Genomic DNA, 21,123 nt, shown 5'->3' on the forward strand with positions numbered 1-21,123 from the left:
GGACTTAAACAACAGAAATGTATTTTCCCACAGTTCTGGAGGCTGGAAGTCTAAGATCAAGGTGCCAGCAGGGGTCTCCTGAGGCTCTCTTCCAGGCCTGCAGACAGCCACCTATGTGTCCTGACATGGCCTTTTCTCTGTGTATGCACATCCCTCTTATAAGGACACCAGTCATTGGATTGAGGGCCACTCACATAACCTCGTTTAACCTTAACCACCTCTTTAAAGGCCCTATATCCAAATACAGTCACATTCTGAGCTACACTGGGGGTTAGGAGTCCAACACCTAAACTTAGGGGCCACAATTCAGTCCATAACAGCCTCTATGACAGGAAGAGAACAAGGTGCCATGGAGGTGCAGAGCAGGGGCCTCCACCCCAGACTGGGACCCACGAGGCCTCTTGAGGAAGAGAGCTAAGCTGCCGAGGACTGAAGAATGAGGCTGGAGGCTGAGCTGCTACTATTTTTAATTAATTAATTAATTAATTAATTAATTAAATTTTTTGGCTGCACGACAGCATGCAGGATCTAAGTTCCTCAACCAAGGATCGAACCCGTGCCCCCTGCAGTGGGAGCGTGGAGTCCTAACCACTGGACTGCCAGGGAATTCCCCGAGCTGCTACTTCAATGAATACAACTGTGTGAAACACTAACCTTGTATATTTTACTCTTTGGTGGACTCATTTATTTTTAAACCTATTTGGCCTTTGGTAGGTGTGACATACAAAAAGGAACCCCAAAACATCGTTCCAGAGGCCAGTGTGCCTTGTTCAAGCTACCTTTCCTTTTTGTCTCAGTTTCCTTATTGGTATAATCAGGCCATTGGCATCTATTACTTCTCAGGCCCTAATGTGCCATGATTATAGGGAAATCCTTAGACATATTTGGTTACATCTCTAAAATACCGTGCTGACACTTTAGAAGCTTGGGGAAAGGGAGCCGTGGATTCTGTAGCCAAATACTGTATTTACTTTTGGAGCGTTATTACTAAGATTTCTTCTCTTCTTTTTTTTTCCTGTCATGACAATAGATTGATAAAGGGGAGTCAGGTGATGGGTGTCAATCCAGGCACTCACACCAGTGTTGCATGACTTTTAGCTACTCCAGGGTGACTTTTGTTCCTTAGGCCAAGGTGACAACTCGACTCTTTTTTGGTCTGTGGGAGGGGGAAAGGACTACAAAAGCAATAGATGCTCATTGTGGGGGAAAAAAATGAAATCAAACATTTCATAAAGTTTTAACATGAAAAAGTAAGTCCTTCTTTCCACCATTCTATACCTCAGGGGTATCCACTGTTACCCCTGTGTTTTCCAGACCTTTTCTATTCACACCCAGATAGGTACATACATGTTTTTCTTTTTTTACAAAAATGAGATTACACTATATAGAGATCTATAATTTCTTTTTACTCAATAATATGTCATAGACACTTTTTTGTACCCATAAAAAAGAGTACCTCCCCTCTTTCTAAAGCTTGTGTCATCCATTTGACTATTTTCCAAGTTCTCTCCAATTTTTTTCTATTATGAATGATCCTGCAGTGAACATCCTTGTAGATGTAGCCTTGGCTGAGTTAGGATAGATTCCTAAAGGTAGAATCACTGGATCTCAAGTTCATTTCTACGAGGTATTTCATTTTACAGAGAAGATTTCAGGCAAGTCAAGTAAGACTTTAAAAATGTATAGGTATGTATGGAGAGCATCTCATTTAGAGTCTTTTGACCCACAGCATGAAATAATTTCTTAAAAACCTGCCAATTACTAGAGCAGTAGTATATCTCCTTTTTTTTTTTCTTTGTTAGTGGGCTCTGATTGGCTGGGAAACCAGCCTCCCCTTGCTCCCTGCTTCCTGCCTGTCGCTGCGGCTGTGTGATCAGTGTGGGGAACTCCTGACTGCAGGCCCTTGAGTGCCCTCTGGGCTCGGGGGCCCTGGTGGCTGCAGCGCCTCCAGCTAGCACTCTGGGCTCAGAATGAGCTATAGTTCAGGCTGGCATTTGTTTTCTCAAGGGCTTGAGATTGAGAGTGGGATTGCAGCAGTTTTCACTCTCCCTAATATTTCTTTTTGCAGACTCCTATTGTGCAAGCCAGATACTCAACTAAAATCAGATGCTAATGGTTATGCTGGGTGCTTAAAATCTCAAGGTGCTATAAATTATTCAGTAGTTCTTCTACTCATAAGGAAAACTGCCCAGCATAAAGTCTCTGCAGCTTTTCATTCAAAATCTCATTTTTTTCCACATTGGGTCACAGTGTGTCATTACCTGCTCCAGATTCCACTGAAGGTAGGGCTTCCCCGCCACCTCCCAGCACACAAGGGGTTAAACTCAACTCCCTGAGCCCACCTTCCCAAACAAAAGTCAGTTTTGCAAGTTATTCAGCAAGGTGTCTTTCAATAGGTTCTATTTAATAAAGTTAATACAGGCTCCTCTGCCCCTCCTCTTTTTCCCTCTTACTTCTCGGTTGTGAGTATTCACGGAATCTGGATCTGCCAGCTACTTCTGTTTGAAGTTGAAGGCTTGGCAAAATTTTACATGCATCAGGCAAGAAATAAAGTGGAAATGTCTACAAGTAACAGTGAAATCTGTTACATTGTTCTGACTTAACTACTGGGGGGAAAAAAGTCCTACTAGATACTGTCTTGGCAACTATAAATACATTTTAGCGATGATCAAAACTTTTAGAACAACAGCTAAAAGATACCTGAAACCTGATGTCTGTCTGTCTGCCACTCTTAATTATATACATTGACATTAAAGATATCCCACTCTTCATTAAATGCTGTGTAATTTTCCTTTTGAGTTTTTACAGTTAGTGTTTATGTGAGTCCTCTATATGGCCAAGTAGCCAGTTCACCCCCTGCTGCCTTTTACTCAGGTAAAATTGGAAATGAATTCATTAGATCAATTGCAGCAACTCTAATTTGAAATCTTGAAAAATGCATTGCTAATTAAGAAATTTCCAATCAAGTAGACTTCTAAATCTCAGGTTGTGACTTCTTTCAGGTCTTTATAAGTATCCTTATGAACCAGTAGCAGTCACTCCTACTGACTTTTTAAGATTGTGTCAGGCAAGCACTGTGTTTTTTAAACCTCATTCCTCTCCCCATCTTACTCCATGTTTATTCATATTTTTTATAAGGCATTACGTTTATCCAATAGCACTTTCAAAACTATTGTTTTTTTAAAGGCTCCAAGATACAACTGGAATACAACAATTCCAATGCATATGTTTTCCCTTTCTCCTTATTAAAAAAAATAGAAATTCATATAAACATACAAAACCATTTGAAGGTAGGTAGTTTCCTTTCCCACATAGCAATAACTTCCATTCCTGTCTGTTAATAACTTATTTGGAACAGCTTACTTTGTTAAGTAGCAATGCTGATCCAGTTATGCAAATTAAGATACTTTAATTTGAATAATACTCAAGGTCACTTTGTAATTTCCTGAGAGATTATGTTTTGAAAAGTCAGTTTAAGTCAGTTAAGCACGCTGCTTGCCTTAGATGCTATTTATTAATAAAATTATTGTATTTGACAAAAACTTTGGTTTTGAACAATGTGAACAAAGAAATGTTAATTTCTAATTATTTTATATCTATTGTTTTATTATTTAATTTCTCCTCCAATACCTGAGTTGTTTTGTGAATGATTGGCTATAGATATATCCCTTAACACACATTTCATCTAGTCCCTTTTGTAAAAATGTAACAAGGTCATTTTACATTTTTAAACCATAAAGTGGTTTAAAAATGCAAAGTGAGCTTAAATGCTACTCTTAACTCTTCCTAACTTTTCCACTGGGAAACCCTAGAAAACTGAATTAATGAAATGCAACTTATGCTTTTTAAATTCTAATTATAACTGTCACATTAAATTGAAGGTGAGACTAAAACTGCTATATCTGTTAACTAAGTCAAGTGATGTACTATATCATACGTGTTATTTAATGTGCGAATGTTAAAAGTCAAGTTCCCGGCAGAAATCGAAGTGCCTCCATTCTGTCTTCAGGGAATGTATAAATTAACCATTCTGCCCCAAGCGGTCCTCCTCCCTTCCTCCCTCCGCCCTATTTTAAATGTAGATAGGGCAACCCAAGTCTTTTGAATTTGAAGGGCTGCTATCTCGGCCCCATTCTTTTCTTCATCCTGTTTTGAATGACACTGAGCACGTATGGATTCTTTTATAAAAGCACCCCCTGGATGCAGGGCTTGGTTCTCCCGGCTGCTTGCTAATTTTGCATAGCAATTAGTACTGACTTCTCAAAATCGGCTATCCAAATACAGTTCGAGAACGTTCCACGTAGTTCCTCAAAGGTCTTAGATAACCTCTTGCCTCTTGATTTCAAACCCGAAGGGGAAGAACTTGCATAATTGCTAAATTCCCAGTTGGAGCGGTCTGGCAGAGGATACGTAATCCAAAACGATACGTTAATTCAAACCCTCCCCGCGCCTGGGCAGCAAGGAGCCAGCATATGCCTTCTTGTAAAATCTATTCTACCAGTTCACTGACCGCGCAGGGCTGGGCCACATGGCCCTTCCTTGCAGCCAGTCAGCTGTGAGCAGCAGATGGGATAATTTGCATTTTTCTTTTTATACTTTCTTCGACCGGCAAATTAAAGGATTTTTTAAAAATTTACATTCTCATTGTTTGCCTTAAATATAAACGTGGCTTAACTGTTGGGTTGGGCTTCCCTGACCCTCACACCCCGCACTCCTTCAAGTCAGTGAGACTTGAGAAAATACCCGAGCGGTACGTTTCGTGTTTATCAACTTGGAATCTCCAGTCCGGGAGTCATGAGTAGAAAGAATCAGCTTTTACTGAGTTGGTGACTCGTGTTTTTCTATTTTAAGAGCTTGGCGCAGATACCCCGTGGGTTTGTCTGTGGTATGTGGGTCTGCGAGCGCGCGCACTTCTGAATCTCTGGCTCTGCGGCCTCAAACCTCAAAACTTCGGGTTACAAGTAGAAGGCAGATTTTTAGCTCTCAGCCTTACATGAGAGGGCGGCCACCCTGCTGGGGGAGTGGCCAGAGCCAGTGTTTCCCAGCGCCGGGGTCGCTCTCCCGCGGCCCGCCAGACTCCATGCCGGCTCCGCGGGGCCACCGGGTCCCCGCGCCCCGATGTCTTTGTGCCGATCGCGGCGCGGGAACACTCGCCCGGGGGGCCAGGGCCACGGCGGAGATACCAAAAATGCTGGAGAGGCGCGGGCGCGAGGGGAGGCGCCCAGTACAGTCGCCGATCCGCGGAGGAAAAAAAAAAAAAAAAGTAGAAAAAGAGGCTTTTCAGGTCAAACTCCTCGTATCTAAGAAACCACGTTTTAGAGAAATGACTGGCGATGGGGAGAACACACGGTGTGCAGGGTACATTGTTAGCCAGCGCCGGCCCGGCTCACCGTGGGTGCGCGGCCGCCGCTCCCCGCCCCGGGCAGCGGGCGCGGGCCCACGTGGAGCCGCGCGGTACCGGATGAGCGCGCCGGGCAGCCCGGGTCCCCGGAGTGCGCGCCCCAGCTCCCTGCCGCGGCCGTTCACGCCCGAGCGCCGCCGCCGGTCCCGCGTGTGCCCCGCTGAGGGGGAGGGGCGGGCCGGGGGTGGGGGCGGAGGGGTTGTGGTTCCACTGCAGCGGGGGCTCCTGTGTCCTTGTGCGGAAATGACACACGGAGTCCCGTCACGTCACGCGAGAGCGCAGCGCACGGACACACACAAAGAGAGGGGAAAATACACGGCGCCCGCCCGCTGCCCCCAGCAACTCCCCGGGCCGCCCCGGCCTGGCCCTCCGCGCGCGGCCCCCACTCCCAAGCCCCGCGCTCCCCCCAACCCCCACGTGGCGCCCCAACTCGGCGCGGGCCCGCTCTGCAAAGTACAGAACTCGTGTCCCAGGTAAGTGCGGGGCGGTTCAAGCCGGCCGCGCGGTGGCGGCGGCGGCGGCTCCGGAGCAGACGGACGGGAGAGTGGCTGCAACATCCATGCTGGGGTGGGGGCGGGAGCAAGGGAGGAGACGCGCAGGGGGGCTGCCCGGAGCGCGCTCGCCGGGAGGAGCGCCCACCCCCGCGCAGGGCCGAGACGCCGGAGCGGGCGCCCGGTGCCCACGGGCTCGCCGCGCCCATTGTGCCGCGCGCTCCTTTGTGCCCGCTCGGAACGCGGCGGCTCCATGTCGTTCCGGGGAGCACGCGCGCCGTGCGGGGGCGGGGGGGGACGCGTAGTGGAACAGTCCGCGCCGCCGCCCCACTCGCGCCGCGCGCCGGCCCCGCACCCCCGCCGGGCGCCGCGATGGAGCGGCCGGAGCCGCCGGAAGGCTCTGCGAAGCCCGCGGTGGACTCGGCGCTCGCGTTCGGCCGGGCTGCGGCTGGGGACGGCTCGGCGTGCAGAAGGGGGTGTCAGAGCAGGAGCAGGGGGCGGGGACTGGAGGGAGATGCCGAGCGGGGAGCGGGAGGCCCGAGAAGCTGCCGCTCGGAGGGACGCTGCCGCCGGAGTCAGCAAATGGAGCGAGGCAGGCCCGCGGCGGCGGCGGCGGCGGCGGCGGCGGCCGGGAGCGGACAGGGACGGGCCCCGCCGCCAGGGGGCGCAGCGCTCCCTCCCCGGCCATCCACGGCGCGGTTCGCGGTTCCCGCTGCCCGGGAGCTAGAGGCGGGCGCCCGGCAGGCGCGAGGCCTTCCCGGCCGGCCGCCGAGCCGGAGCCGAGGCGCCCGCCGCCCCTCGTGACCCACCCCTCTTTCTCGCAAACGTGAGTTCCCACGCAGCCTTGGTCCTCGCCGCGCCGGTGAGTTGTTCTGCAACGCGCGTGAGGGCCTTGCGTGTCGACACAGTTTTTTTTTCCAAGGTGTTTTTTGCAGAGGTAAAGGACTTTTGAGTGCTCAGGTGGCCCGTCCGGAAGAATTTTACACGCAGATGCCAACCAGGCAAGGATGTGCGGAACAGGGCTAAGCACTTCGGTGTCAACTTCACCTTCTTAAAAGTAATTTTTGTAACTTTTTAACTGTTCCCCGTGCCTCGGGGCAACGCGTAGAGTGCCCGAAAGCTGCGGCTTCGGGAAACTGAGGCTGGGAAGTGAGTTCTCGGGCTGGGGCTGGCTCGGGATGGGCCCAGAGGGACAGAGACGAAGGAGATTCTTTTGTTATCCACACTCCCAAACCCGCCCCCCTCAGTTTTTCTGGGGTTTTTGTTGTTGTTGTTTGTTTTTTTAACCATCCATTCCTAATTTCCAGTTTCATGTCGCCGTACAGGACCCTGTCAGCTTCCTTCACCCTCAGTACTGAGATTTGCTGAGATTTTGTATCTTCACAGTTTTACATCCCGAGCCATTAACCCAGTGTCTGATAACTTATTAGGTGCTCAATAAATTTTTGCTGAATGAACGGAGAGCTTCTTGGATTACAGAAGAAAGTAGGGCCAGTGCATCCTGTTCCTGCTAGTGGGCTAGCTGGCGTGTGCATGGCCCTTGAAATGAAATTCATGGAAAAACCAGAACCTTTAAAATCTGTCACATAAACACTCCACCACTGAACGTGGGTTTTACCGTAGAGGCCATGTCCTTGTTGAAGCGATTTAACAGAAAAGTGTTATGTTCTTGCCTTCCCCCACCACGTACAAAGCACTAGTAATAGAAGAGAGACCACTTACTACCTAGTAGACAAGATGGCCAGCATCCCAATAATCTGTTAAAGGTACCACATGGACACATTTTCTTTACCCTCTTCCAAACTTCTGGGCTCCTAAGTATCTCATAGATGATCAAAAGAGGAGTAGAATGTCTAATAATTAGGAAGAAAAAAACTGGAATCAACCCTGACAAGTTTGAGTAGGTGAAAATTTAATCTCCTGCTGGACTGTCCCACCTGCCACAGGTGGGACAGTCCAGCAGGAGAGCTGTTTAGAAAGCCCCTGAAGCAACAGGGAAAGAAACCACATGCTTTTTATGAATTGTATTGACACCATGGTGAAAAATTGGGGGATCTGTCTTTTAAAGACCTCAAATTTTATAACGTAGAGACACATGAAGGTTGCTAGCCAACCAGCAAAAATAATTTGGTGTTAGTGTATGGGAGGTTGGGGTGTAATGTTTTTGTTTTTCCTGGCACTTAATTTTGATGACAAATTATGGTTCCTCTCCTGTTATTCATTGTGCCTATTATTGGCTAAAGCCAGTTTGGGGGAATTATTTGTAGAATCAGTCTTTGGGGTGATGGAACTTCTCTGTATCCTCTTGATGGTGGCTACAGGGATGTATACCTGTGTTACCTTTCATAGAACTACACCCCCTCCCTCCAGAAAGTAAATTTTACTGTATGGTAATTTTAAAAAAAATAGAAATTGAAGTCACACACACACACACACACACACTCAAAACATGATCCCAAAAGGGATATTTTATGTGCTTTGTAAGCATCACCTTGCTCTTGCTGTTTCTTTCCCACTTCACATTGGACAATGGCTCTTCTCCCCCGTCTGATGTTCCAGTATCTCTTGCAACATTATTTCAGCCCAGGCTCTTGTAGTTTCTGGAACGAGCTGCCACACATGACCCTCACATGCCAAGCTAAGGGCTCTCCACGCTGGCATCAAGCCTTCAGTGCGTCAACAGGAGAGGTGTGATATCATTTGGAGTGGCATTAATGCCTGGCATGTTAGTCCCTGAATGATCAGACTTTTTACAAACTATCGTTTTAGAGCTGAGTTTTTCTCAGCAGCTCACCTGGTAACATGCCCTTCCTCTATTTTTTTTTTTTTTTTTTTTTTTTTTTTTAGAATTTTTTTAATTTATTTATTTTTGGCTGCATTGGATCTTTGTTTCTGTGCGCGGGCTTCTCATTGTGGTGGTCTCTCCCGCTGTGGAGCGCAGGCTCCAGGGGCATAGGCCTCAGTAGTTGTGGCATGTGTGCTCAGCAGCTGTGGCACACGGGCCCAGCTGCCCCACGGCATGTGGGATCCTCCCGGACCAGGGCTCGAACCCGTGTCCCCCGCACCGGCAGACGGATTCCCAACCACTGCGCCACCAGGGAAGTCCCCTTCCTCTATTTTTAATTCAACTTGAAACACATGTACGGACATCCCTCAATATTTGTGGGGGATTGGATCCAGGACCCCCTTCAGATACCAAAATCCACAGATGCTCAAGTCCCTTACAGCGAGTCCTTCATATCCTCGGATTTCGAACCCACAGATTTGGAAGGCTGACTATTTAAAATCAGCACTTTTAGGTTTTTGTTCTCTACTAACGGCCACCTCTCCTCTCCTCTTGTCTGATTATCAGTTATCAGTTATCACTGCCCAGTGAAACACAGTATCTGTAAAGGCATTGAATGCTCAGTTGAATAAATCACATGTTGGTCTTTCCTTGTTTGCCAGGGGCTGTTGGTTTGAGCACTGAGCTAGTAAATTGAAGGGGGGAGGCTGGGGATGTGGAGGGGGGTAGCTTACACACGACTATGCCCCAACTCGAGTTAGCTCATGTGGTCACAAGACAACACATTTGTAAAAGTGGGAAGTACAGAGGAAACTCTGCTTATACCTCCTAGGAAAATTAGTCACCATTGTCCAATCAGTCACATGGGTGGCTGCTGGAATATGCTGGCCCTCCTTTTCTCCTTGACCCCAGCTTCTGGGTTCCATGGTTAAAGTTAAAAGCAGAGTCTGACTCCTCCTACCATTGATGTCGAAGGAGTTAGCCAGTCCTTCGTGAGGCCAGGGAGGGCTTAATAAGTAGAAGCCCTTAGCTGAGGAAGACATCACATTTAGTCACATTCAGAAAACGCAGTCTCCGAAGGGTGAGACGCTGCATCGCAGGCAGGCGGGGGCTGTGTGATTGTCCTTCGCTGCTCGCGCTGAAAGATAAGGCTGTTCTCTGAATGAGGAAGGCAGCGACAATTACAGCTTTAGGAAACTCAGGGGAGCATTGCCCTGGTTTTGTGAGGACTGGTATTTTTCAAACTTTATTTGAAGATGTGTCTAAAAATAAAAACAAATTGCAAACATGTCCTGCAAGTCCCATGGGCTGGATGCCACAGCCAAGAGGGCTGGGTTCTGCGATCCCCAAGGCTCCCAGCCGTTCCTGCAGACCCAGAGACGGAGCCCAGCAAGAGTGGATGGCATGGGAACATTCTTCCCGTCCTTAGGGAGAGCATTTTGATTTCACCCCTTCCAGTTTAACGTTTCTTTTTTCTTTCATTTGAAAGAAACGTTACAAAACCTTTTAAAAGTTTTAAACCATTTTATTTTAGTTTTTAAAACTGTTCACCGTTAAGATGCACTTTAAACATCTTTAAAAAAAAAAAAAACGGCTTTATAATAAGTAACGTTTACTGAGTGCTGTGTGCCAGGCACTTTCTCCTTTGTAGTTTTCACAGAGTCTCTAGAAGGAAAGGTAGTGTGTGCAGCTCCTTTTACAGAAGAAAGCACCAAGGCTTGGCTGGGTAAGCCACTTGCCCAGGATTAGAAGCTAAACGTAGGTGAAGCCAGGATTAGATAGAACACAGGTCTTTCTGCCCCTAAAGTTTAGTAGGGAATTCCATTTTCATCCAAATCAGCTGTACTTTCGTGATCCGAAGGCCCACCTGGCCTGTTGACTTGCTCCTGCATCTGAGCCCAGCCTACAACTGTGTGCTCCGCAGGGAAGGGAGAAGGCAGAGCGGGGATGGTCCACCCCCCTTCGGTCCCAGCTCTTCTTGGAAGGCTGGAATGAGGCCACCACCCCGAGTCCACCTGCCTCTTTCCCTCTTCTTGCTCTCCGCAGCACCCACCCCAAGCGAGGCACAGCCCGCCGCCCCCCTGCTTCTCTGTCTGCAAACTAGGAGGACTGTTGTGAGGACTGCACCGGTGAACGTGTAAAACACTTAGACCTCAGAGGCAGCACTGCATGAATGTCAGCTGCTGTCCTCCTTTTCTATGTTTAGTTTTTAAAAATCAGTATAACCTGCGGTGGGGAGCCTTCATGAAGTCAGATCACATGGCTTGGCAAGATGAAGTAAGGTTTAGTTAGGTCTTAGTTAAACTGTTTAAATCCTTGCATGTATTTTATTAATAACACCTTTAAAGTGGTCTGGGCCTGTTCCCCGTGTTTTACCTTTTGTATGTGGCAGGGCTGCACAGCCACCATCCCCGGGGGTCTCAGGCTCCGAGCATTCCTATTCTGGGGCTCTGGGGCTCACGTTCTCAAGGGGACCCTCAGGTGGTGCGAGTTCGCCTCGCTTTACATCTGGAAACAGGAGTGGAGGTCGGGAGGATTTGCCCCAATGCGGCCTGAGGTCGGGCTGCTGGGCCAGGTCTTTGGACCTGACCTCATCGTGCGGGGGAGTCCTAAGTCCCGTGGACGTTTCCGATGTGGTAGGGCAGAGTCCTGAGTCAGCCGCCTGGGATTTGAATGTTGAGGTTTCAGGAAGCCCAAGTACTTCCCATTTCTGAGCCTGCTGCTTGTCCTGTGAGGCTCGGGCAGCCGCAAGCCTCTAGCGCCTCTGATTAGCCTGGGCTAGATTCTCCTAAAAGAACTCAATGCAGAGGCACCCCAGGCCACTCCCAGCCCCCTGTGGGCGCCGCTAGAGGACATTTTTCTTTGGAAACCTGTGGGGCGCTTAGGGAAGAGCCCAATGATCCTGTGCGGGCAGAGGGGTTTGCCATGCCAGGTGCCCCCTGCTTGCCTTACCGTGGTCTAGCCTCCAGCTCCTGACAAAGACAGGCTCTCCCAACCCCCCAGTCAGATTCTCGCGTGACTCCTTATTACGCACTTTGAGCTGGTGACCTCAGGACACTCCTTCCTTTTTCTGTGGCCCAGCCACTCCTCAGCTCCCCAGACCTCCCCTCCCCTCTCCCCACTGCATCCTGCTGCTTCACCCTGGAGCCAGGGCCCCTAGAGCAGGCCCCTGATTTGCCCAGTTTTGTCCGGTTTTGAGGAATCAGGGAAGGAGGGCTCCAGGTTCGGGTCAGAAGTCTCCCAGGGTGCTCAGACACAGACATGAGAGAACCCCAAAGAAAGCACCGTCCGTCATCCAGAATGCAGGAACCCAGCAAGTCCAGCCTAGAGAATTGCTAAGCTGCTCTCCAGCCCATTTGTTTTCTCCAGCCAGCCACAGACTCTCTAAATGACCTGGCTTTAGCGCTCAGCTTGGATCCCTAATCCAGGAGACTTGGTCCTGGTTTGGTTTTTTTTTTTTTCCTCCCATGAAATTTGACTTATTTTGAAAAATGCTCCAAGTATCAGGCAATGCACTAATGGGGCCTATAATACACCCACCAGGAAATGGCATTTCCTTAGTGTTCAAAGCTGATCTTTTCACCTTTTTGTTCACACCTTGGCTTGTGAACTGAGAATTTTTTCTGATCTCCCTGTCACCCCATACTGAGGAGCTTTCTACACCTTCAGAGGCAATAATTCAGAGACAGTTATGAAATGAAAGGTCTGCACTAGTTTGTCAGTTATATATTGTTTCTTAGAGCATCACTATTTTAAAATATCCTCCTAGTCTGATGCCCTGGAGGTCCCAAGAAGCTCCTGGACAGTCAGTCTATTTTTCTTTTCTTTTTTTTTTTTTAATTTATTTTATTTATTCGGCTGCGTCGGGTCTTAGTTGCAGCACGCGGGATCTTCGCTGCAACATGTGAGATCTTTCGTTGCAGCACACAGGCTCTTCGTCACCCCGTGCGGGCTCAGTGGTTGTGGCGCACGGGCTTAGTTGCCACGCGGCATGTGGGATCTTAGTTCCCCGACCAGGGATTGAACCCGTGTCCCCTGCATTGGAAGGCGGATTCTTAACCACTGGACCACCAGGGAAGTCCCAGCATCAGTATTTTAAATACTTAAATGATTTGAGTTTACATTCTTAGCTTGTTGCTATTTATGGGTATATCTTAGAACATGACCTGGCTAGCAGTAAAGATTGCTAAACTTCTTATTTTTTCATTTTAAAAAAGTCTCATTTTCAAAGAATTGCATGCTCACTGTAGAATATTTGGAAAGTAGAGGAAACTAAAGAAGAAAAATCATCCATAATCATTCTAATTGGAGGTAATTAACATTTTGGCATGTTTTCTTCCATCTGCTTATGGCGTTTTTCAATTACATTGTCAAGATATCCCCCATGAACTTTGAAGTACATTGTTATTGACTGGGTGGCCCTGTAATGAACAATTGATTTTGAATCTTTACACATAATTTAATGTTCGGCTCTTTCTGTCAATAGAGGTTTTGAAGTCGTGTGTTGAGAAAAATGTGTAGAAGTTGACTTTCTAACTTTGTATATTGGAAATAACAATAGTGATCAAAGGTGATCTCAATCCAGGTCACATTGAGTTTGTTGTCCCTTCCATCTTCTCTGCAGCTTTTTGTGGAATTTATCAGTAATTAATAGTGACTGATGGTTACAGAGGGCTTACTCTGCACCAGGATTTCCACCCTCAGCCTGACCCTAGAGTTCCTGCCTGTGTTTAACCTAAGATCAATTCGAAGTAAAAGACCCCCTGGCCCAGGTTCTTTGCCCTTCTGGCCTTTGCTCATTTGTATCATAATTTTCAAGTGTATGAGGCTCTAAGTGACAGAAAGATTTGTCTATAGGTCTTTATAAGATGAAAGTGATGAAGAAGATCAAGATATGCCCATTTACACATTGACAGCGTTATTTCCAGAGCAAATATTTTCCCCTAGAATTTGCTTTAATGTTATTTCTTACCCTAAAGGAAAAAAATCTTGTAGATATATGTCAGAATTTAATATTATTTGTATCCAGATCACAAAATTGTAAGCGCTGGTGGTCTGCACAGCTGTGGCATGCGGCCTGTGCTTATTAGATGTGAGTTACAGTTGTTATAGAAACCTTAATGTAATATCTTCTAACCTTGAGGTTCTGACTGCTCTTTCCTTCCTGTTACTGTTATCTTCTAGTGTTTACCCATCCTCCCCTCCAACAGAAATTCCCAGAGTTCTGTCTTCATCCTCCAGGTCCTCCCATCTCTACCCTGTGTTGGTTTCAATCCCTGTAAATAAGCTATACAGTCGATCGATCCCCTCTGCACAGAGGACAGTCACCCCACCGGCACCAACAGCTCCCCGTCGCACAGTGGGAAGTGTAGCCACCAAAGCACAGGGCAGGGAGACCGGGGGCCTCCTGGAGAGGGAGGGAGACCATACACAGGGAGACCGTACTCCCAGTGTATGGTCTCGAGCATGTTACTAACCTCTCTGAGCCTCGGGTCTCACACCTATACAAGGAGATGACTTCTGAGGTTCCGTTTGGCTCTAAAACTCTGCCTCGGTTTCCTCACTTGTAAAATGAGACTAAGAAGAGTTTCCACCTCCTAGGATTGTTAGGTTAATTACACTTAGTAGAGCTCTTAGCACAGCATCTTCCATAGTGTAGGCTGTTGTTTGCATTGAGTCTCCGTCAAGTGTGCAAAAGCGCTGGGCAGTGTGGCGAGGAGTTGGAAGGGAACGGCACGGCAGGGTTTCTGCCTTCCAGGGGTTGCCCAGGTGAGCTGGGGTGTCCCTCTGCTCCCGCCACACCCGTGTGGGACACCTCCATTAGCACCCTCAGGGCTGACCTCAGCCAGGGACTCTCCCATCGGATGCCCATTAACAGGCCCCCTTACTGGTTTTCAGCCCTTCTCTGTCTCCTCCCAAAGGGACTACGCCAAATCCTTGTCTCGAAATCTACTTCTGGGGGAACTTACACTAAAAAAAGAAGTGATACCGAAATTTCCATGATACATTAAGCAAAAGAAGCAAGGAGCAAGGATCTTAAACCTTTTAGTCTCAAGATCCCTTTCTACCCTTAAAAAGTATTGAGGACCCCAAATAGCTTTTGTTTATATGGGTTCCTGTCAGTATTTACCATGGTAGAAACTAAAACAGAAAAAGAAAAAACGTTTAAATATTTATTTACCAATTCATTGAAAAATAACCAAAATAAATATATTACAAGTTAATGTCAATAATATTTTTATGAAAAAGATATTTTTCCAAAGAAGTGAAAAAAGTGGTATTGTTTACATTTTTGCAAATATCTCTGATATCTGACTTAATAGAAGACAGCTGAATTTTCCTATCTGCCTCTGTATTCAATCTTTTGCAAAATAAAGTATCATGTAGTCTCTGGAAAACTCTCCTGCACACTTGTGAAAAGAAGGAGGCAGCAGCATCTCAGTCTTATTATGAAAATAATTTTGATCTCATGGACTCCCCCGAAAGGGCCTTGGCTGTACTAGTAAACTGGGTCTCCAAAAAGAAAAAAGAAAGAAAAAAACAAAGCCTGGAACAGGACTGATTTGTAAAAGTGTCACTTTCCATGGTGTGCCAATTTCAAGCTACCAACTTGACTCCACTCGTGCTGGAGTTGGGGAGAGACGTGCAGTCTGTGCAGGCAGCGCACTGCATTCATGTCGCACTTTGAGGACCTCTGGCAGAGTGTCTGCGGAAGGACTCAGGAAAACCGACGAGGTTGCCTCCAAGAGTGTAACCCAGTGACTGGAGGACAGTGGGCTTTTTTTTTTCTCTTTTAAATATTTATTTATTTATTTATTTATTTTTGGCTGTGTTGGGTCTTCGTTTCTGTGCCAGGGCTTGCTCTAGTTGCGGCGAGCGGGGGCCGCTCTTCATCGCGGTGCGCTGGCCTCTCACTATCGCGGCCTCTCTTGTTGCGGAGCACAGGCTCCAGACGCGCAGGCTCAGTAGTTGTGGCTCACGGGCCGAGTTGCTCCGCGGCATGTGGGATCTTCCCAGACCAGGGCTCGAACCCGTGTCCCCTGCATTAAGCAGGCAGATTCTCAACCACTGCGCACCAGGGAAGCCCCCGACAGTGGGCTTTTTAACCAAATATCCTTTTATACCTTTGGAATTGTCAGATGCATGTCCATCCAGTCAAAAGAAAAGGAGACTTTAAGCATCTTCCCTTCTTAAAATGAACTCTCTAAGTTGATCCATAATTTGTCAGTCTTCAGCTTTTCCACTTCTTTGTGGCATCTCTTAGAACTGGTTCTTTCGAAGCGCCGGTGACCGGTTCTCACCGCTCTGCCTGCCCCTTGTCTTGCTTCGCCCTTGCTTCCCGCTGTGGGCCAGGCGCACTGAAATGCAGGAGGCAGATCCAGCCACTGCTGCAGCAGGAGGCCCTGAGGTGGCCCTGCCAGGTCCTGCATTTATGTAGCCAATTTAAGCAACTTATCTTTGTAATTTGATGTTTGAGTGTCTAAAGCATCTTAAACATTTGGGATTACCGTTCCTTTTGCACTTTTGGTAAAAACTGAAGGTTTTCTGATAGCTGCTTCCCCCCCCACCCCACGCATGTGCCCTGCATGGAAAATCGAACACTGTCATCTCGCCCTGTGAAGAAAGATAGAGACTATTAGGTATTATAATAAAATGATATATGCTCCTACGAGCTCTGCGATATTTAAAACCTTTCTTTACCGCTGACAGTCACTTTGCCTGATGCTTCCTAGGCTATTTGGGTTCAAAACAAACATAAAAGCATTTTCACTTATTGGATTAACCACTGGAGATTGGTCCTGTTTGAGAGTGACCCTCCCATAGGTCACCCATGTCTTAGAAGCTGTGTGTTTTAACTAGAGGCAGCGGCAAGCTACATGTGTCTCCTTGACACGCGTCCCTTTCACTCGTTTAAATCTTCCCTTGGGATTGGTCAGGGACATGGAACAGGCACCCCCTGGGGAAAAGCTGATTTTCAGGAACATGTGGATGCATAGTTAGACTGTCTCACAATTCGAGATTCGTGGTGAGAGGAATAAGAGGGTTTTGAGAAGGAGAGAATGTTAAAATGAGAAATTCTACAAAGTCCTGCAGGCAAAGGAGATTGTAATCCTAGCAGCCCAGCGGGCGGGTGCTGCAGAGTTGGTAGCTCCTACATAACCTATAGTTGTGTAAGCGAAAGGAATTTCTGCGGCATGCTTGGCATCCGGGTGTTTAGTGTCCGCCCAGGATGAACAACCTTGTGACCTTCATCTGGGCAGATGACCAGGAAACGGAGGTAGCAACGTGTGATACCCGTCCCCTTTCTACCCAGCTCGGGCGGTGTTGATGTGCTGTGTCTACATCAGCTCGGGATGCTGGCAAGGGACCCACACATCCCATCCCTCTTGTAGCAACATCTGTATTGCGAAGTGGACTCTATATAAGCACAGAGCAGCCTCATTTTCCTGCTAGTGATACGGAGATGAAAGGAGATTTCCAGCTGCTAGTGGTCAGAGAGATCCAAGGCTGGAAACTGGCCTCTGTGTTCATGAGAAGAACCTTAACAGAAGAGTGAGGATTCTGTTTTTCCCTCTCCTGGTGGCTGACGGGAGATACACACAGATTTGGTTTGAATCCTAGTTCTGCCACCAAACAGCTGTGTTATACTGGTCAGGTAGGTACCTGCCCTCTGTTCCCTTCCTCCCCCTTCCAGTAGTCAAACATCTTATTTCTGTAATCAAAATGATATAAAAATAATTTTCCAGCTTCACTGAGGTATAATTGACAAAAATTGTAAATATTTAAGGTGTACGCCCTCAGTTTTTTTATTCAGTTGGGATTGAAATAGCTCAGGGTAAGATCAAGGCGCACACGAAGTGGGCAGGCAGGGCCGGGCCCCAAGTGCGCAGGCCGCGGTTGTTAACGGGGACCCTCACCTCGCTCCGCCCCACACGAGCTGCAGGCACTTGGCTTTCCAGGTCTTGCAAATGGGAAACTCCCCGGCTTCCCAATGAGCGTGGCTTGTTCGCCGGCTAGGAGGGAAGGGGCGCACCACACTGCGTTCTGGGTTCCTTCTGTGCCAATCTAGCGTCTGTCGCTGGTCTATAAATGGACACGGAAATGTTTCCCAAGGCAGATGCACTCTGGGCGCCCTGGACGCCCAGGAAGCCGCCGCCCCTTCCGTGAGGCTGCCCAGCCCCCTCCGGCTCTCCTCCCACCCGCAGGTGGCTCGGGTGTGCGCCCTTCGCTCATCGTTTTATGACGCGAGAATCGGGGCGAGCTCAGAATTCAGGTGCTAAGACTGCCTGCACTAGGGTCACTTGGTGGTGGTTCGGCGAAAACGCTTCGGCGCACCGAGTCGCCTTCCCGCGCCTCGCTCCCAGAAATGGAGTGTTAGACAAGCGGACCCTCCTTGCTCAGTGCCCGTGGTTCTGTGCTGGGTTTTCTCATCGACTCCTGTTTTCTTTTCCTCTAGGATTCGCTCGTCGTTTTCATGCTTTCCACTTAGCCAGAGGCTTTGTGGCTTTTCACCGTGACCCTTTTTTCCCCCCAAATTAACCACGTGCCGTCTCCTCCCTTTCCCACCTTTTCTCTTCGGAATGTAATTTGTTCAGTACACCATACCCTCTCCAGCAACCCTGTACTCGTTCCTCCTCAGCTGTTCTGCAGCTTCTCACTTGAGGAGACGGCTTATGCGACGGTGCGGCAGGGCCTCCCGGGGCAGATGGCACCCCTGGCCTTCACCCGGCGGGAGGCTCACCTGCGTCTCCTTGAGAAGCCCCCTGTCTGGGCTGCGAATCAGGCCTGAGTTTCTGCCCAGCGTTGGCCAACCTTGCTGTCTGAAAAGAGTACTGGTGCTCACCTAACCTGCCTGGGACTCCCTCCCCTCAGAGACACCCAAACGTGAGATTTCTTTCCTTGAAATACAATGGAAATTGTCTTTGCTGAAATTCACCTCTGGTAAAATCGTTCTTGGCCCCTTGAAGTTGACTTACTGTTTATTTTCACTCAGTCTCACCTGCGCGTTATGTTTTTCAGACAGGAGATAGTTTAGTAAGTAGGAATTAATCTCAGTTTCAAATAAATCTTAAAATTTCTTATTCATTCCTTTGAAAATTAGTAATACAGGGATGAAAACAATTGTGCCTGTCATGAAGTAACTGTGACGACTGAGAATAGTGCCATACGTCGTAGCACTATATGAGTGTTGCTGTATTAGTGAGTTGTTTATTTTTTTTTAACATCTTTATTAGAGTATAATTGCTTTACAATGGTGTGTTAGTTTCTGCTTTATAACAAAGTGAATCAGTTATACATATACATATGTCCCCATATCTCTTCCCTCTTGCATCTCCCTCCCTCCTATTAGTGAGTTTTGAAGTTATTATCCTGTGCACAGATCACCTAGACACAGTCTTGCTCTCTCCCTATCCATCCGTCTAAAACGGGACCACACACCATTCCACAGCTGCTCCGTGAATGGTTTACTGAACTTTGTGGATGGCATCCCTCCTCCTTATAGAAATTTCATAAAGATACCCCAGAGCCTGCCCCCTCTGACCCGTAAGCAGAATGGGCACTCAGGGTTTGCGGGCAGCTTCACCAGCTGTGGGAATCACAGCTCCTCAATGCCAACACTAGAGGCTGTCATGTGTGTTCTTCTGCCATGTTACTGCCTCATTTATACTTTGTCCTAGTTACGGACATGCTGTTATGTAATCTGGAGGCTCTCCAAGACGTAATGGTGCTTTTAGCCATGGTGTCCACTGCATTTCGGCTGGGGCAGCGAGAGTCGGGGGCTGGCTCTGCCCCAGACCCTGCAGCCCATACCGGGTGCCGCCACTGCCTCCTGCCACGTTCCCTCATCAATAAAAAGAGTGGTTTGGACCAGATCGTATGGCTCGGGAGCTTTAAGAACCCACAGTGCCTGTTTCTCTTCATTGCTTCTGAAGGAAGGGCGAGACCAGCACCATCCAATAAAAATATAATGCAAGCCACATATGTAATTTAAAATTTTCTAGCAGCCACATTAAAAAAAAAGTGAAATTAATTCTAATGTTTTATTTAGCCCAATAGATCTGAAATATTATCATTTTAACATGTAATCAATATATTATTAATGAGATATTTCACATTCTTTTTACTATGCTGAGTCTTTGAAATCCAGCATGTATCTTAAACTTACAGCATGTCTCCATTTGCGCTGGCCACATTCCAAGTGCTCGGGAGCCATGGGTGACTAGTGGCTACCGTCATGGACAGCACAGGTCTTTTTGGACCACCTAAGACCTTAGCTCGGGTTCACGGGGTCCACAGGGTCCACAGGGTCCACAGCCTCCTGTGGACCTTTGTCAGCCTTTTCAATTTGTGGCTAGAATGTTTAAGGCAGGGACTAACAGATCATCCAAACTGAGGTCTTTTGTAAGACTTGATTTTCTCAGATATGTTCCTTTCGTTCTGTAAGTGGTTCTCAGTTGATGCTTTAAGATGCATTCTGCCCACATAAAGTCTTGGAGAAGCACACAGGAGGCCTGGCTGTTTCTGAGCAACTGCCAACAAGAGGATGAAGTTTTCCTTGATGTTGCAGAGTCGCATCGGCTTAACCTTCTATTACCGGGAGCCAGGGTTGGGAGGGAAAGGGAATTTCTTATGGGTGGGTAAAATTTTTAAAAACGAACAATAAATCAAGACTTTGTCTTTGTCTTTTCATTTAGTGGAATAGAAGATGAATGCAACTGAATTCAGTGAAGATGTAGAAGAAGGTAAAAAAAGAAAAGCCTCTTTTTAAAAAATATTTTAACTTAATACTTTTTTTAGATACATTTACATGGTTCAAAAATATTAAAAGATACCTGATGAAAAATCAAGAAAAGTCTCCTCTCACCCCTGATTCCCATCCTTCTCCACTCACACCTGTGGTATTTTATGTATCTTTCCAGAGTTACTTTTTTAAAAGCATCATTTAAAAGAGTAGTTTCTCTCCTTCCATCTCCTCTCCCTCCCCTGAGAAAAGACTTCAAAAGCTGTTTTGAACAAAATGTGCTTGGAACATGGTATCATTGTATAGCACTAGTGTGGTGAGATACAGATTGCTTGATTGGAAAGCCAGTTTTATTGTGATCTGTTACTCAGATATTGTTATCTGAGTGATAGTATCAAAGGGCGGCCGCATACAACCTGCCGCTCAGGGGACCCTGCTAATCCCAGCGCCGCCAGGTGGTCTCCCTGCTGAGCCCTATTTCTTCTCTGCCACAGTTCTAAAAAATAACACTGTGAAAGTGGAGACAGAGGCCGAAGATGCGGCCCTGGACTGCTCAGTGAATTCCAGGTCCTCCGAGAAGCACGCTCTGGACAGCGTCTTCACTGGCCTCCAGGACTCCAGCAAGAGAAAGCAGCTGGGCGGCGAGGGCCCGCCGGACTCCGTCCCAAGCGTGAAGAGGCGGCGGCTGATTCCCGAGGTGAGG

The 21,123-nt window shown here is 47.6% G+C and overlaps 1 protein-coding gene across 6 annotated transcripts in view; it reads left to right on the plus strand.

The window, feature by feature from the left end:
- BEND3 (BEN domain containing 3) overlaps nt 1-21,123 on the plus strand; it is a 103,790-nt gene that overhangs the window by 4,151 nt on the left and 78,516 nt on the right. For 2 of the 6 annotated variants that reach the window (XR_014267498.1, XR_014267499.1), the window contains exons 1-3: nt 9,004-18,562; nt 20,374-20,421; nt 20,915-21,117. Coding sequence is in view for 4 of the 6 variants with exons in the window: in XM_082475154.1 (XP_082331280.1) it covers nt 20,385-20,421; nt 20,915-21,117 (240 nt within the window). In the remaining 2 variants the exon portion in view is untranslated. Of the gene's footprint in view, nt 1-1,477; nt 5,875-9,003; nt 18,563-20,373; nt 20,422-20,914; nt 21,118-21,123 lie in introns of those variants that run through there. The other 4 variants (XM_082475151.1, XM_082475152.1, XM_082475153.1 and 1 more) reach the window with 4 other exon arrangements.

This window comes from Balaenoptera physalus (assembly GCF_965194825.1).
Source record: "Balaenoptera physalus genome assembly, chromosome: 9".
NCBI lineage: Eukaryota > Metazoa > Chordata > Mammalia > Artiodactyla > Balaenopteridae > Balaenoptera > Balaenoptera physalus.